This window comes from Mesocricetus auratus, unplaced genomic scaffold (assembly GCF_017639785.1).
Source record: "Mesocricetus auratus isolate SY011 unplaced genomic scaffold, BCM_Maur_2.0 Super-Scaffold_100676, whole genome shotgun sequence".
In the NCBI taxonomy this organism is placed as follows: Eukaryota; Metazoa; Chordata; class Mammalia; order Rodentia; family Cricetidae; genus Mesocricetus; species Mesocricetus auratus.
This window is the reverse complement of record NW_024429266.1, coordinates 176,184,423-176,200,454: the sequence shown is the minus strand read 5'-3', so window position 1 is coordinate 176,200,454 and position 16,032 is coordinate 176,184,423. Positions and strand designations below refer to the sequence as shown.

At 53.9% G+C, this 16,032-nt stretch overlaps 2 protein-coding genes across 4 annotated transcripts in view; one reads left to right on the top strand and one right to left on the bottom strand.

Moving 5' to 3' along the window:
• Plxnd1 (plexin D1) overlaps nucleotides 1-6,095 on the top strand; it is a 40,817-nt gene extending 34,722 nt beyond the window's left edge. The window contains exons 26-36 of the mRNA XM_005066098.4: nucleotides 197-343; nucleotides 492-648; nucleotides 1,052-1,155; nucleotides 1,236-1,299; nucleotides 1,715-1,749; nucleotides 2,005-2,109; nucleotides 2,615-2,778; nucleotides 3,499-3,646; nucleotides 4,405-4,545; nucleotides 4,860-4,934; nucleotides 5,091-6,095. Of these exons, the coding sequence (XP_005066155.1) occupies nucleotides 197-343; nucleotides 492-648; nucleotides 1,052-1,155; nucleotides 1,236-1,299; nucleotides 1,715-1,749; nucleotides 2,005-2,109; nucleotides 2,615-2,778; nucleotides 3,499-3,646; nucleotides 4,405-4,545; nucleotides 4,860-4,934; nucleotides 5,091-5,207 (1,257 nt within the window). The 3' untranslated portion in view covers nucleotides 5,208-6,095. The remainder of the gene's footprint in view (nucleotides 1-196; nucleotides 344-491; nucleotides 649-1,051; nucleotides 1,156-1,235; nucleotides 1,300-1,714; nucleotides 1,750-2,004; nucleotides 2,110-2,614; nucleotides 2,779-3,498; nucleotides 3,647-4,404; nucleotides 4,546-4,859; nucleotides 4,935-5,090) is intronic.
• A 4,399-nt stretch (nucleotides 6,096-10,494) lies between these two features.
• On the bottom strand, nucleotides 10,495-15,546 carry LOC101841149 (histone H1.8). 3 transcript variants are annotated; one of them, XM_021224799.2, is made up of 5 exons: nucleotides 15,378-15,542; nucleotides 12,802-13,061; nucleotides 12,077-12,137; nucleotides 10,960-11,021; nucleotides 10,495-10,838 (listed from the first exon to the last, which is right to left on the bottom strand). In XM_021224799.2, exons 1-5 carry the CDS (start codon nucleotides 15,481-15,483, stop codon nucleotides 10,602-10,604), a joined length of 726 nt encoding a protein of 241 aa, XP_021080458.1. In that variant the 5' UTR covers nucleotides 15,484-15,542; the 3' UTR covers nucleotides 10,495-10,601. The 3 variants fall into 3 exon arrangements, with proteins under 3 accessions (XP_021080458.1, XP_005066156.1, XP_021080457.1); XM_005066099.3 differs by having other exon boundaries at nucleotides 11,807-12,137; nucleotides 15,378-15,540; XM_021224798.2 differs by having other exon boundaries at nucleotides 10,696-10,838; nucleotides 10,956-11,021; nucleotides 11,807-12,137; nucleotides 15,378-15,546.
• Nucleotides 15,547-16,032: the final 486 nt, after the last annotated feature.

Sequence of the window (16,032 nt, the reverse complement as noted above, 5' to 3'; positions counted from 1 at the left end):
TCTCTGAGCCTCAGTGAGGATGGGTGGACCCTGGATTGTGGCTAGGATACAGTGGGACACCCTGGAGAGGGCGTGGGTGTCAGCATCTGCAGGAGGCGGGAAGGGGGTATGTGGCATAGCAGCAGGCGGGAGCGTGGAGTGTGGACACAGGACAGTGGTAAGAGAAGGTCCTAACCCCGCCCCTCAATGCTCACAGGAGACAGTAGGTGAGCCGTTCTTCCTGCTGCTGTGCGCCATCAAGCAGCAGATCAACAAAGGTTCCATCGACGCCATCACAGGCAAAGCCCGCTACACGCTCAATGAGGAGTGGTTGCTGAGGGAGAACATTGAGGCCAAGCCCCGGGTGAGCCAGGGCCGGGGCACTGGTCCGCTAGTGGGTGCCTGTTCCTAGCGGGGCTGTCCTGGCCTCTCGTCTGGACCAAGCCTCCCCGGCTGGGTCACAGGCCGAACGATGACGATGGCCCTTTGTTGACACCCCCTCTCTTGTGCAGAACCTGAACGTGTCCTTCCAGGGCTGTGGCATGGATTCTCTGAGTGTGCGGGCCATGGACACGGACACGCTGACGCAGGTGAAGGAGAAGATCCTGGAAGCCTTCTGCAAGAATGTACCCTACTCACAGTGGCCGCGGGCGGAGGACGTGGACCTCGGTGGGCAGGGGCGGGCACCATGTCTGGCAGCTGGCCGCTGCAGCCTCTTTCCCTGTGTTACTCGAGACCCTGGAGTTCCCCCTGAGGAAGAATTCCTTGTTCTGTAGTTGTGGGCAACAGCAAAAAGCATTGAAGAAACACTTCTCAAGAAGGCTTGGGGGCTGGGTTTTGAAGGATGTGTAGGAGTCACTGACCACTTACCAGAAAGTGTTCCTAAAGTTCATACTGCAGCCTGGCCCTGTACTCTGTGAACAGTTAGGGTGAACAGCTGTGCCCCCAAAGGGGTGTGGCCTGATTTTGATTCCATGAGGAGAACGGGAGGCTTCTTCTGTTGTGGCCCGGGCTAATGGCTGCCCCTGGGGCCACCCACGTCCCTCGAGCTGAAGCCTCTTTTCTCCTCCAGAATGGTTTGCCTCAAGCACCCAGAGCTATGTCTTGCGGGACCTGGATGACACATCAGTGGTAGAGGATGGCCGTAAGAAACTGAACACGCTGGCCCACTACAAGGTACCAAATCTGACCAGCCATCCCACCCCCTCTCTCTAACCTCTGGCCTCTGACCTCTGACCTCATCTCTCCTCTGTCAGATTCCTGAGGGTGCCTCCCTAGCCATGAGCCTCACAGACAAGAAGGACAACACCCTGGGCCGAGGTAGGGCCTGGAGCTGGGGGAGGGATCCAGACGGTGTGAGGGAGCTACCATCCTGGGCTCCTTCTAAACTGTACTGCGGGGAACTGAGGCTTGGGGGTTCCTCCACCTCCATGCGGCCGTATCAAAGCTGATTGCTTCCAGCAGCTAGAGCAAGGCCCCAGGAGGGTACATGCACTTCCAGGAGGCCCGGACCATGGCCAGGTCTGAGCAGGCTGCTGTGACCCTTTGCCTCTAGACCACGCCTTCACATGCCCCAGGCCTAGATCCTTGGGGGTCCTGGGTCTCCCATAAGGTGGAAACTCAGACCTGGGCTGTCTCATCTCTCTAGCTTGTTCTCTGGGCATCTCTCCCTCTCCCTGACTTGGGTTATCCTCCCCACCCCCTCATTTGTTTATCGTGTGTTTCCCTTTTGCAGTAAAAGACTTGGACACAGAAAAGTATTTCCATTTGGTGAGTGCCCGGCCTCAGGCCCTGGGGAGCCGGCTTTGCTGGGCGTGGCCTTGGCTTTCTGCCTCCCCAGGCTCCAGGAAAGTGCTCCTAGGCCCTGGGAAAAGCCTGAGTGGGGGAGGAAACGGGTGGGCCCAGGGGCTGGGTGCAGAGGACCAGCTTCCATGGGAGGATTGAGGAGGGTTGAGGAGGATTGAGGAGTGTTGAGGAGGGTTGAGGAAGGCGCCTGGGAGAGCACCAACCTTGCCCACCTTGCAGGTGCTGCCTACAGATGAGCTGGCAGAGCCTAAGAAGTCCCACCGGCAGAGCCACCGCAAGAAGGTGTTGCCAGAGATCTACTTGACCCGCCTGCTGTCTACAAAGGTGGGTCCCACCTCAGTATCCACTCCTGTAGGGGCTTGAAGGGGGCCCTGTGTATTCTTTCCACAGCCCAGTGGGCAACAGAGGACCCAGGGACATTTTCATGTCCTCATACCCAAAGACTCAGGACAATACCCACACTCTGACCCAACTTGCCTGCTGTGCCTTAGGGTCTTGGTGAGCACTCCCACCCCTCCAAGAAAGCATCATTGGTGAAACAGTCAAGAGTCTTGAGGCTGGGTGGGGAGGGGCTGAGGGGGGGCCCAGGGAGCGACTGGAGAGATGGCTCAGCAGTTAAGAGCACTGACTGCTCTTCCAGAGGACCCCAGGGTTCAATTCCCAGCACCCACATGACAGCTCACTGTCTATAACTCCTGTTCCAAGTGTTCTGCACCCTTACAGATAAGCATGCAGGCAAAACACCAAGGCACATAAAATAAAATAAAATAAATTCTTGAGGTGCAGAGATGCTCTGAGGCTGGGCTGATGCCCCACATCTTCCTTTCAGGGCACACTGCAGAAGTTCCTGGATGATCTGTTCAAGGCTATCCTGAGCATCCGAGAGGACAAGCCCCCACTGGCTGTCAAGTATTTCTTTGACTTCCTAGAGGAGCAGGCAGAGAAAAGAGGCATCTCTGACCCTGACACCCTGCACATCTGGAAGACCAACAGGTAGTGGCCGTGGGGATGGGGCACAAATGTATGAATACATCAAGGTAGCCAAACACCAAGAGGCAGAGCCTGGCCTGGGTGAGAGACTTAGCTCTCCATGCTGCAGTTTCTCCTCTGTAAAACCAGAAAGCCCCATATGAACTTGCCCTGACCTCCCTCTCTGCATGCCCCATCATATAGAGGGAAGCCAAGGCCCTTAGAGCAGCAGCCATCCAGGCCCAAGGTCGCACAGAACACACTGCAGCTCTGACTCCCATGCCCAGTTCGTAGCTGCCTTTGAGGCCCATCTTAGCTTTTTTGGGTCACATACCCCACCAAGAAGGACCCAAAACTCTCAACCTGACCCTCAGAGAAATGCCTGTGTAAAATCCAGTTGCAGTTTCCTCCCTGCTCAGGGGAGCAGCCATCTCAGATTCTGAGGGCTGAGGAGGAAGTTGTCCCCAACCCCCTCTGGCCTCCTGAGGACAGTGAGCCCTGCCTTGTGCATGCAAGGCCGAGTGGGGGAGGAGCCTGGACACAGGCAGCAGGGTGGGGGCTTCTTAATGAGAACCAGGAGGCTAGCGTGTGTGAGGGTTGGGAGGCTCTCTGGGGTGAGGGTTGGCCTGTAGCTGGCAGGGGAAGGGCAAGGTGCCCAGAGGCTGCAGGGGCTGTGAGAATCCACATTGTCAACCTCCCAAGCCCCACACTGAGCTCCTGCACCTCACTGTCTCTGCCCCACAGCCTTCCCCTCCGCTTCTGGGTGAACATCTTAAAAAACCCCCAGTTCGTCTTCGACATAGAGAAGACAGACCACATTGATGCCTGCCTGTCTGTCATCGCACAGGCCTTCATCGATGCCTGCTCCATCTCTGACCTGCAGCTGGGCAAGGTTAGCTACTCCAGCTACCCCTGAGTAAGGCAGAAGGGCTTGCCTGAACTCTATGAGTCATTCAAGGTAGGCAGAGAGCAGGTGGCCAGGCCAGAGGGAGCCCCAGGCGCCTACCAAGGGCAGAGGAAATGCTGGGTCTGAGAGTAGAAGCCACAGACGCCTTCTGGGAAGAGAGGTGACATAGCTAGGTAGCCCAGAACTCTGAGGCCATAAGCACCCATGGGATCGCAGAGCTAGGCTGGCACTGTGGGGTGAGGGCAGGGCCCTGTCTCTAGCCCGGGAGTCTGAGCCCACAAGGAAAAGGAAATGTCACTACTTCACACATGCATCCCGTGACAGCAAGGACTGCCAGCATACTTAGCACATGGTGCTTGTGGGGTGTTGGAAGTGCAGGGTGGGAAACGTTCCCGCAGCCAGGAACCAGCTTCCAGCCGTCTCAGCCACCAAATCCCCTCACCCTAATAAGGGTGTAAACAAGACAGGCTGCAGGCTTCATGCAGCAGAGAGGGCTGCTGGCACGCAGCCCGGGAGCTCTTCCCATTGAAAGAAAGTCCCCCTGTGGGTCACCATCCTGACAGCCCCCAGCATAGGGGACCAAGACTCCATGTGAGAGGGGGCGGGCCGGAAGAGCCCCTGGCCCAGCATCTGACTGAGTGAGGGTTGTTCAGCCATCTTAGAGGACCCACTAAGACTCTCTAGGTGGCAATGGAGACAAGTCCCATCTTCTGGTCACTCAATTGCTGTGGCTCCCTGCTCAGGACTCACCCACCAACAAGCTTCTGTATGCGAAGGAGATCCCCGAGTACCGGAAGATCGTACAGCGCTATTACAAACAGATCCAGGACATGACTCCTCTCAGTGAACAGGAAATGAACGCACACCTGGCTGAGGAGTCTCGGGTAGGTGGCCTGTGGGGCCTAGGCGAGGGGATAGTAACAATGTCCTTGGCCTCGAGGGGTGGCCAAAGCCAGCAGTGTAAGAATTTTGGGGCAGCCTCAGTTTTCCTCCTTTGCCTACACCTTCACCAACATTTTCCCCAAAGTCCAAGGATGGGGTGGGGTGTACTCCAAAGATGGGGGAGGTTGGAATTCTGGGTCCAGGAAATCAGTGTGTCTCTAGTTGGAGGGGCCTGAATTAGGCTGTGGGAAGGATGGGCTGGGTCCTAACCTCTGGGGGGTTAAACCTCCCCTTTCTTCCTGCCCCACCTTTATAGAAATACCAGAATGAGTTCAATACAAACGTGGCCATGGCTGAGATCTATAAATATGCTAAGAGGTATCGCCCACAGGTGAGTTCCCCCACCCAAGATTTGCCCATTTCAGCCCATAAAAATGAACTTCCCACTTCAGATTCATCTGGGGCTGTTGGCACTTTGATGGGGTCACTGGTGAGTGCCCTCCCAAGACCTAAGGCATGGCACAGCTGACCCACTGTCTCCCCTCAGATCATGGCTGCCCTGGAGGCCAACCCCACTGCCCGCAGGACCCAGCTACAGCACAAGTTTGAGCAGGTGGTGGCTCTGATGGAGAACAATATCTATGAGTGTTACAGCGAGGCCTGAGGCAGGAGAGTGACCAGGAGCTACTGCCAGGGAGACGGTGCACAGGCCCCTTGGGCCTCCGTTTGACCTCCTCCCCACACCTCTTAACTTGGGCAGGGAGCTGGCAAAGAGGAGCCTGCTGGGGTAGGAGGGAGGACACTGGCCTCCTAGTGCCTGGCTGCAGGGCGCACAGTCTCGTTCCCGGGGCATCCCTGCCAGACCCCGACAAGGCGTTCCCTGCCAGCCGGGACAGCCTGGACCGTGCCTGCCTGCTCGCCCTGTTCCAGGCTGCCCAGCACACATTGGGCGAGGTGGCCATATCCCAGAACACTACCTCATCCACCTGGCAGAGGGGAGCCTGCGATTGATTTCTACTTCAGCCACCAAGAAGTTGTCTGTGTCCCTCACAGAGGGAGCCCTGGACACCAACAGTTCCAAGCAGGGTCAGATTTTTTTTTTGTTCCGTCAGCCATCGGCAGCATGGGCTGTGCCCATTGCCCACAGAATGGTGAAGAGGAGACAGGTTGGGGGTTCCTGGTCCTCCAGAGAGAGAAAGTAGAGGATGCGGGGCTGTAGCTGGACTACCCAATCTTCCTGGAAGTGTTTCTAAAGAGCACCACTTTTTTGTTGTTTTGTTTTTTAAATCTTTTATATATTAAAAAAAAAAACTTATCACGCACCAACTGTGAATAGCTGCCGCTTGTGCAGAAGACCCATGGGTCCCCAGAGGCTCCCGCTGCGACACTGGAAATGACTGTTCCGGGAGATAGAAAGTACTCATCTGTCCCCAGCACCGGCCACCCTCCATAGCTGCTGGGTCTGGCTCAGAGCCTGAAGAGGCTGGGCTGGAGCGGGAGGCTGGGACTCTCTGGAACATTCTTTATAATAAAAGCCTGCCGGGAAAACCTATGGGCTTCAGCCTTTGTCCTAAGATGGCCGAAGGGGACGATGGGGCTGTCTCTTCATCCCATTTATGGCAGAGAGGAAGTGCAGATCTCGGCCTCACATCCTGCCTTAGACATGGCCTAAGGGCAGAACTCTGCCCTCTGCCTGCTGGGAGTTTGAGGCTGCACCCTGTGCCCCCATGGACAGCCCTGCCACCCAGGAAGATGTCACCGCCTCATGCACTACTGCTTCACATTTGTGCTCTGCTGGGCAGGGAACCCAGGGCCCTGTGCTGGCTTAAGCACACATTCTCCTCTGAGCCCCACCCAGCCCCACCTTGTCTTTATTCAAACCCAAGAGAAGCACACATTCTATCCTCATTTTGCTGACGTAGAAACAGCGTCAAGGGAATGGGAGGGCTTCAAGACGTCACACAGCCAAGAAGGCCAAAATGGGAACCAGACATCTGGGTCACTTTTTCTCCTTGCCCAAGCTCCCTCCCTTCAGGCAGGGGGTTCCAAACTGACCACACTCACGCCTTACTCGCCTTCAACCGTACACCCCTTGTTTCGGGCAAGGAAACTGTTTCCCTGAGGCCACTGCGGCCTGTACTGGCCCATCTGACCTGAGGTGACACAATGACCAGCCTGGGGCTCCAGTTCCTCAGGGTTGAGTCAGTGAAGCTCCCCCAGAAGCAAGGCGTGGCAGAGCCAGCCTGAGTAACGGCCATTAGCACAAGTGTCCCCTCAAGAAGGAAAAGTCCCCACTGTGCTCGCCAGGAGTTCCCAACAACAATCCCATACCCAACCTAGAATTCACCAGCCCCAAAAAGTGAACAACCTTTCACTCCAAAATTAGCTTTCTCCTGTGCCGGCTGCGGGTGGAGGAACCATCTTTATCTTTCAGATCCCTGATGCTGGGAGTGCTTATTAAGGAACAGATTTGCTAATTTCAATTATTGGCAGATTTGATGGGTTTGGGTTGTCCCCCCCCCCTTGATGAGGTGTGACTCCAGAATGGATTCACAATTCCCAGAAAAATACAACTGCAAAAAAAAAGCCCGAAGGATAAAAGCTTCAGCATGCTTTCGGGGACACTGTCACATGAGGCCCCAGCCACATAAGGCCAGCACCTGTGCCTGAGTGGGGTCAGGAGGAAGACGATCAGTCCACACTCTCTTCTGAAGCCTGACTCCTCCCTTGTGAAACAATATGTCAGGGACATCTTTCGAAGTCATCAAATATTCCACAGTCTGGCTACACGTCTCATTAACATACAGCTCCTTGCTGACGCGCAAAAGGGAGTCTATGCGTAGATCTGGTTTCTGGGGTCACCAGCATTGCCAGGTGGGCAACCTCTATGAACTGTCTATGGTCCTTGCCTAGGGCCCCAAAGACACCTGGCAACCATGGGCACCCAGGCAAGGACCTGGATGGGGCATCCTCAAGCTAAGATCGCAAAGTCGAGGGAACTGCCACAGAGGAGGGCGGTTTCCCAAATCTGAGACAGAATCCCAATTCACACCTTGTCACCGGGACAGGGCTGATGGGACCCTAGCTCCTGGAGGCAAGAGGCTACAGGCTGTCCCTCCAGCTTCAGGTCTCAACACGCAGGAGCAGAAGCAAAAGCTGAGCCTCTGCTTGGGAAGTGCCAGCCTGCCATCTGCCAGATGCCCCTTGGGGCCTGCTGACAGGCACATTACAGATACCCCAGGGAACCGACAGAACTAGACACAGCTTTCTGTGGGATCCAGGGGAGAAGCCACGGACCACAGAGAGCCTGAGCCCCGTACTCAGCACTGTCTCCCTGGTGTTGTCTGCTTCCCTCCTCTAGTATCCACTCGAGAACAGGGCTTCTGTCACACCCTTTGGACACCCAGTCCACCTTTGCACAGTCCCCGCCTCGGCAACTCACCAGACAGACCTAGAACTAGGAACACATCTTTGACTTCTTTCTCCATCCGGTTCCCACCAGGCCTCACCCTCTTCCCCCATCTGTGCTCCAAAGGGATGCTCTGGCTGACGACATGCGTCCACCATGCCCCTAGGGCCACTCCCTACTCCCCATCTTCTGACCTCCCTCTGACAGTAAACTCACAGAGCCCATCCTTTGTGGTGCCCTTCGTAGTGGGGACTGCCTGCCTGCCTGCAGCCCCATACTGTGACCCTGGCTGAGTCCCATCACATCATTGAACATTCAGATGCCAAGAGCAGCAGCAAGCACTTTACTTAGGCATTTGCCATGGGGATATTGTCCCTTTCTACTAGGTGTCATTAGGGAGAGCTTGAAGGTGGTGTACTTCCATGGCAGCTGTGACCTGAATTAGGTGCTATGCGTGGTGTAGGCTTCCCTACAGCGTGAGGGAGATCTTAAAATCCAGAAACTTCAAAGGCTAAAACTACCAGTGTACGTGTGTGTGCAGGTACACTCGCCTATGTGTGCATGTCAACTATAGGTTGGCATGGGGTGGTTTCCTCAATCATTTCTCCCTACCCACCATTTTTTTTGTGTGTGTATGCATGATTGTGTGTATGAGTAAGCATGTGGGGGAGTGTGTAGGCCCAAGGTTGATATCAGGAATCATCAGTAGCTTCCTCCTTATTCACTGAGGCAGACTCAATCAAACCCAGAGCTCACCAGTAGGACTAGTCTTACTAGCCCTGCTCTGTGGCTCTCATTTAAGTGAGGGTTTCTGTTGCTGTGATGAAACACCATGACCAAAAACAACTTGGGGAGGAAAGGGTTTATTTCAGCTTTAGCCTTATAATCCATCATTGAAGAAGTCATGGCAGGAACCCGGAAGCAGAAACTGAAGCAGAGACCCACGGAGGGGAAGCTGCTCCCCATAGCTTGCTCAGTCTGCTTTCTTAAAGAACCCAGGACCACCTGCCCACAGTAAACCAAGCCCTCCCACATCAATCAAGAAAATTCCCCACAGGCTAATCTGGTGGGGACATTCTCTCAACTGAGGTTTCTTCTCAAGTGACTCTAGATTGTGTCAAAGTGATCAAAACTAAAAACAGAACCCTACAAGACAGCACAGTCTACCTCACCCACCCCTACTGAGGCTGAAATTGCAGGGGTGGGAACAATGCTCACCTGGCATTTATGTGGGTTCTGGGGGTCCAAACTCTGGTCTCACACTCAGCAAGTGGTTTTAACCACTGAGCTACCTTGCCAGCCCTCAACCCTGTTTTTGTTTTTAGATGTTGAGTCTTTCACCTGGTATTGAGCCCCTGGGATCCTGTCTCCCCCACCTGGCACTGGGGTTATAGACATGCATCGCCACACCTAGATTTTTATGAGGGGGATTTGAACTCTAGTCCTCATTAGGTAGCCAACACTTTACCTACTGAATCACTCTGCATCCTCTGAAGCTGGAGCCTCTGATTTTTCCTGTCATTGCCGCTGCTTTCTGGTCAAACAGAGCTCAGACTGAGGGAGAGGAGGCTAACTCCCCCTCTATCCATGGGAAGTGTTTCAAAGCAGTGCAGATCACAGATGTTGATCGCCAGCTTGACTAGATTTGCAGTCACCTAGGAGACACACCATCAGCTGTGCCTTTGAGGCCTTTTCCTACTGAGATGTTTAAGTGAGAAGACAGACCCACCCCAAATTTCCTGAGCTGGAGTCCCACACTGAGTAAGAAGAGAGCAAACTGTCCTCATCCATCTCCCTGCTCCCTGACTAAAGAACCGCTTCACATACATCTGCTATGCGTTTCTGTCAGTGGACTGTGTCCCTTCAAGTCACGAGCTAAATAAACCCTCCGTTAGTCTCTGTCAAGTATTTTGTCATAGCGACATGGAAAGTAACCAATACAGGGCCTTTGCACCCCTCCCCATCTCTAGCTGAATATGATTCCTCCACCCAGCCTTTCAGCCCTGCTTAGCAGCCCCTCCCCCTATCGAAAACTGCTCCAACGGCTGGTGAGACGGCTCATCAGGCAAATTTGCTTGCTGCCAAGCTCGCTAACCCAAATCCATCACTGGGACCCACAAAGGGGAAGGCTGAAATAATCCATCATTGAAGGAAGTCATGGCAAGAACTCAGGGCAGGACTCCTCTCAAATTGTCATCTGACACCCCCCCCCACACACACACACCATGGCACATAGACATCTACACACACCCTAAATAAACTACAGTTGCAGCCAGAACCACACTCCTTTGGAGACAATAGTGCTGGGTCCTCCAAGCCAGAGTCTACCCCCCCCTCTGGGTGGAAGCTTGTCCACAGTCAAGCTCAGGAAGAAGCTTGCAATGGTGTCCAGTCCCTCAAGTCCTCCATCCCCCTTTCTGCAGCCAGGATGCTCTTTCTAAAGACACCAGCTGCACACTCCCTGGCTCCCAAGTCCTTAAAGTCCACCTCTGCCCCTCTGGGCCTTCCCAACTTACAGTACAGTATCCAATGTATCCATGTATGAACTGAAAGAAGTCTTTATTGATAAATAAATAAACATTGTGACATTTAAACATTGTGACAGTTAGGGAATAAAATCTCTGAGTTGCCATCTCCTTAAACCTGGCCCTAGTTACTAGCCTCAGCTTTCCTGCTGAGAGCCTTGCATGAGGTCTTGGGTGGTGACCCAGCCCTTTTGGGGTCCTTGGGGGTCTTTGTTTTCCTGACCCTGGGTGTGGGTTGTGCTTTGTGTCCCATGTCCTGGGGAGGGACAGGTGCTTTGGTCCTAGCTCCCTGAACAACTGTGTCGGTATGGGCCATGGCTGTCATCTTCCTTTTGGCTTGGGAAGCAGCACTATTCTGGACCTGTAAGAAAGCAAGCCCCATAGCTCACTTCAAGATCACAAAGATCTGAGCGTACCTCCCAGAATCCACAAGCAAAGCCTGGCAGGACTTGAGACCCAGGAGGCAACAGGCACCTACCTACCTTGTGGGCTGAGGGCTCTGATTTCTCACAAACACCTTTGGTTTTCCCACGAGCCTCTGCTTCTGGAAGAGGGAGTGGTGAGGGGCAAAGGGTCTAGAGTCTCTAGAGGTCCCAGCCTGCCTAGGTCGCAGGTCATCACCTGGACAACTGAAGACCATGCGACCTAGGCCAGCTGTTTTACCCGAGTCTCAGGTTCCAATTTGGACAAGATTCTGTCCCCTACACAACATGGGAGCATTGGAACCAGACCACCTCTCCCACGCAGACCCACACAATCAGCTTTGTTGCCTACCTGCCAACGGTGGTACTTCTATGTTTATTTAACTTTTGCAGAAGGGTAGGTTTGGTTGAGACAAGGTCTCATGCATCCCAGGCTGATTTCAAACTTGATATAAACCTAAAGATATAGCCTTGAACTTCTGATCCTCCTGCTTCTACACCCCAAGTGCTAGGATAAGGATGTGGACAGCTTCCTTGATTGTCTTTAGAACTCTCACTGCTTCTTGCCAGAACCCTCCATGGCTGCTCGCTGGCATCAGGTGAACCTAACTCCCCTCTGCTACTCAAAACTTCTTTGGGCTTCAGACTCCACTACAGACAACCACCTGCAGCTCTTCCAAAGCCCTGCCTTTGTGAACAGATGCTTCTGGGTTGCCTTCTCCAGGAAGCCTTCCCTAACCCTGCCGCGGGGCCGTGCCGAGGCCCGGCCTCTCTGAATCCCATCCTGCACCACCACCCCCTTTATCCAGGTCTAACTCAAGGCTCACTTCCTAGAGAAGGAAGCCCCTCCCATCCTCCCCAATGCCCACTGCCAACTCCTGTCCCTGCCAACCATTCACACACCAACCTTGCCTGCTCCTGCTGTGTGTGACCTTCTGGCCTATCTTGTTGGCAGTGGGAGGGGGCAGTGTGGCTTTGTCTGGTCTTAGGGGGCCCTTTGTGACCTCTCCCAGTTTTGCCTGGCTGGCTTTCTTAGGTGCCTTCTCCAAGGTGGCTGCTGGGCAGGGACAAGCCTTCCTCCTTGGTCCTGGTTTTAGAGCCACCTTCTCCACCTTGGCCTTGCTGACGTGGTCTGTCTTCAGCTCCCTAGGTTTCTTGGGGCCCGTCTCATTGGTACCTGTGGCTCTCCTCCGGGATATCGAGGTACAGGTTCTCTTTACCTTGGGCCTGGGAACTAGCTAAAGACAGAGAGTGAGGTGGGGGTAAGAACAGAGTTTCTGGGTATCCCTGAACCCCACATGAGACAGCAAAGGGGCCACGTTCCCGACAACAGGGCTAAGAAAGTGGTGGGATGAGGAGACACACCCCTTTGTGGTCCTCAAACACTCCACCTGGTGTTAATCTGTCTTTTCCTGTTCACTTCCAAGAATCAGTCTGCCCTCTACTTTCCCCCTTAGCCCCAAACCTCACTCTGCCTCACCCTCCACCCCCGCTCCCTGAAGCCCCATCTCTCCTTGATGTCTCCAAGAATCCAGGCTGAGAAGGGAGATGGCCCAGTTCCCAGCTTCCCGCAGGCCTGTGCAATTGCAGCTCTGTTGAAGCACCTGCCTCCCACACTCCCACCAGGCCCAGCAGAGTTTCCCCAGGCCTCAGTGGAGGAACTCCCTGAAGGGGGCATCCCAGTAACCACAGGCACCACACGTGGTTAACAGAGACTGTCCCGTATTCCCCTCTAGAAGCTATGGGTCAGTGACTATGTGGCAGACCCAGCTCAGAAGTCATACTCAGACCCCGACACCGTGCAGGCTCCCCAGACCACACAGTGCTGGGGCGAGAAGCAGCACGTGCTAAGGGTCTGATGTCTACATCTTGCACCAAGGCCTCCCCTTGTCTGTAGCTCACTTTGAAACTGCCAGTGGCTCCTTTGGCCTTGGAGTTGGCAGGCCTGGTGAGGAGGCCTCGACGCATGCCAGTGTCCAGGGCCTGCTTCAACAGGTACTTGAAGCGGTTGGTATCCACTGTTGGGTACTTATGCTGGATATAGACCTTGATGGCTACAACTGACGTGCCCTGGCGCTTCTCCCTGGCCTGCAGAGCCTCCAGCACCATGCGGAGCATCGTTGGGTTCCGTTGGCCTATTCGGACTCTGCTGGGATGTGGACCTGCGGGATAGACAGCAGGGCATCACCCAGACTGCCCTCCACCCCGATCAAGGCCCGGCTATGATGGGGCAAAATGCACACTAAGAACTGTCACTGCCTGCCAGTCTTTAAGCCTTACACTGACCACTGGCCCTACGAGGCTCACCAAGTTCCTCTCCTTTGGAAAAACATTCTCTTCAAAGAGGCAAAGCTGGGTAAGGTGAGCGGCAACAGCTGCAGATGGGCTCAGAGAAGCAACCAGGAAGCTCAGCAGGCTCACCCTGACTTAGCTCATAAGTCAGCGCCAAAAAAGGCACCAAGGAGCCTGGGGACAAAATGACTGGGAAAACAACCTCTGGGCCAAACACCACAGTGTCCTGCTCAAACCCAGGACTCAAAACCACCACCCTGGCAATGCAGGCATGGTGGGGACACACCTGTTACCCCGGGACTCCAGATACTGAGGTGAGAAGATTGCTATTTCCAGGCTAGCCTAGGGCTACTGAACGAGGTGGTACCTCAAAAATAAGATGTACACAAACACGAAAGCAAACTGGACAAAGGAATAAAGCACCTGAATATTCATAAATGCTGGGAGAAAAGCAGCATTAAAGATGCTCCGATTTGGGTGTGCTAGCGGGGTTATGATTTGATCGTTTGTACAGTGCTCATGATGCAAGCCAAGGTTTTGTGCACGCGTGTCAGGCAAGTGTTCCAGAACTGAGCTGCACCTTAAAAGTTCATATCCTATGGAAACCAACCCTGGACGATTTCCAACTGGAATGCTGGCCTGGCCTGTGTCTGAGATAGCCCATGAGTGGGCAAAAGCAGCCGCAGACGAGGACAGCTGAGCTTGATGAGCACGGAGGAGGGACTCAGTTGCTCCCAGCCGGCTTTGCTCTCAGTTTAACCAGATATTAGCATCATCTGTGGGTCCTAAACTCTTCAGATAGAGGATCCTGTGTCCACAGAGGGAATGAAGGTAGAAAGTGGAACTGTCTGGGGAACAAAGGGAAGTAATGGGGACAGAGGATTTAGAGGAATATGCTCACACTCAAAGTACATATATACTTGCTTGAAAATGGCCTCACTTATGGAATAATAATAAAAGGGGCCAACAAGCTGGCTTAGTAGGTAAGGGAGCTTGCTGCCAAGCCTGATGATCTGAGTCCAGTCCCTGGAATGCGCAGTGGACAGAGAGAACAAGTCCACAAAGTTGTCCTCTGACCTCCACATGTGGCGTCTATACACACAAGTAATTGGGAAAGGGGACTGAGGCAGGGTCTCTCTATGTAGCTCTCCCTGGTCTGCGGTTCACCACGTGCCTCTCGCTGCCTGACTATGTAAGCCAGGTTGGTTTTGAACTCAGATCCACCTGTCTCTGCCTCCCAAGTGTATGCCATCATGCCCAGCTCACCCAAGTAATTTTCTAACGTTTGAAAAACATTTTGGGAAAAGAAAGTAAAAACAACCCCATTCCTAGGAGCGAGCCCCCCAACAGTGAAGATGTAAGTAAAGCCTGAGGGCGAAGGGACAGCCACAGCGATAGCTACATCTGAGTGAGCGGGAGGCCCTGGCCCGCAGCAGTGTGCGCATGAGTGCTTATTCCTGACGGCCCATATGTGGAAGCAGCCCAAATGCCTGTGGCCATGGATGATACGTAGACACACTGGAATTCTACATGGCCACAGAGAGGACTGACATGGAAGCTGCTACAACGGGAGCTTCTAAATAGAAGCAAATGAAAAAGCCAGTCACAAAGCTGTGTGCGGAATGAGCGCCCACAGACACGGGGAGTAGGGCTGGGGAGCGCAGCTTTTCTTCTTAGGAAACGATGGAATTCTAAAGCAGGTTGTGGCACTGAACACACATGGTGACCAAAGGTCACTGCCTGCCGGGCATGGGGAGCCGTGCAGTACAGGAATCTTTGGAGATGGGTTGTTTCTTTTGAAAAGCTGCCAGGGAGAGCAGGATTGGGGGAGAAGAGTGGGGGAAACCTACCAGCCACGGGTGCGTGATTTAGACTCAGAAACGATGCTATCAAAATGATTTGCAAAATTCAGACTCAAAAGAAGAGAAATTTTCAAGTAGAAAGAAAAAGCCAGATGGAACTACAAGCCACCAGGGACTCCTATAGCAGGGCCACCAACAGTCCGCACCTAGTGTCGTCATCAAGAGTCCCAAACCAGGAGTGGGGTCATTCAGCTGTGCCCCCAGGACCACCCCCTTCCCTGACTGGGTCCCCCATCTGTGTGGTGAGAACTAGCCTCTATGGTTGTATCACTGGGCTTCTAGGACCTTGGTTTAAACTCCACAGACTGCCACTCCCCTGCTTACCTTGTTTGTCAGCCCCAGGGAGCTCAGAGGCTCCAGAAGGTGACATGTCCCTGGAGGGAGAAGAGGAGGAAGAGGAAGAAACACTGGAAACACTTCCTGGAGCCATGGCACAGGCAGCGGCAGGCCCGGAGCTCGATCATGTAGCAGCTGCCAAACTTCTCGCCTTAAATGCCTCTCTCTGCCAGCGAGCCAAAGGCCATCAGGCTCACCACCTGAGCAGTGGAAGCCAATCTGGCCTACAGATGAAGGCTCACTCTCCTAATGGAGCACCTTCCTCAGCCCTGCAGGACCTGAGGCCAAGCAAAAATAAGGAGACAGAGTCCCTGTATCCTACTAGCTGGTGGTGCTGCAGTGAATGGGGGGCACCTGAGTTGTCACGAGGGCCCCCTAATTCCATCAAGTGGGTATGGGACTGTCTGCCCTCTTCCCAAACAACTGCTGGCCTCAGATTTTTTTCCACAAAGTAGCAATTGGGTCCAGGGAAGGGTATCTCTTGGAGGCAGTACCTTTCCCTAACAGGAAGGCTCTCAGTTGCCTCTTTCTGTGTCATTCTGATGTTTTAGATTATTTTACAGTTTGAGATGCAGGGGGAGGTTGCCACAGGATCTCATATGGCCTTGGTGTCCTTGGCATTCAAAGACACACTGGGACAGGC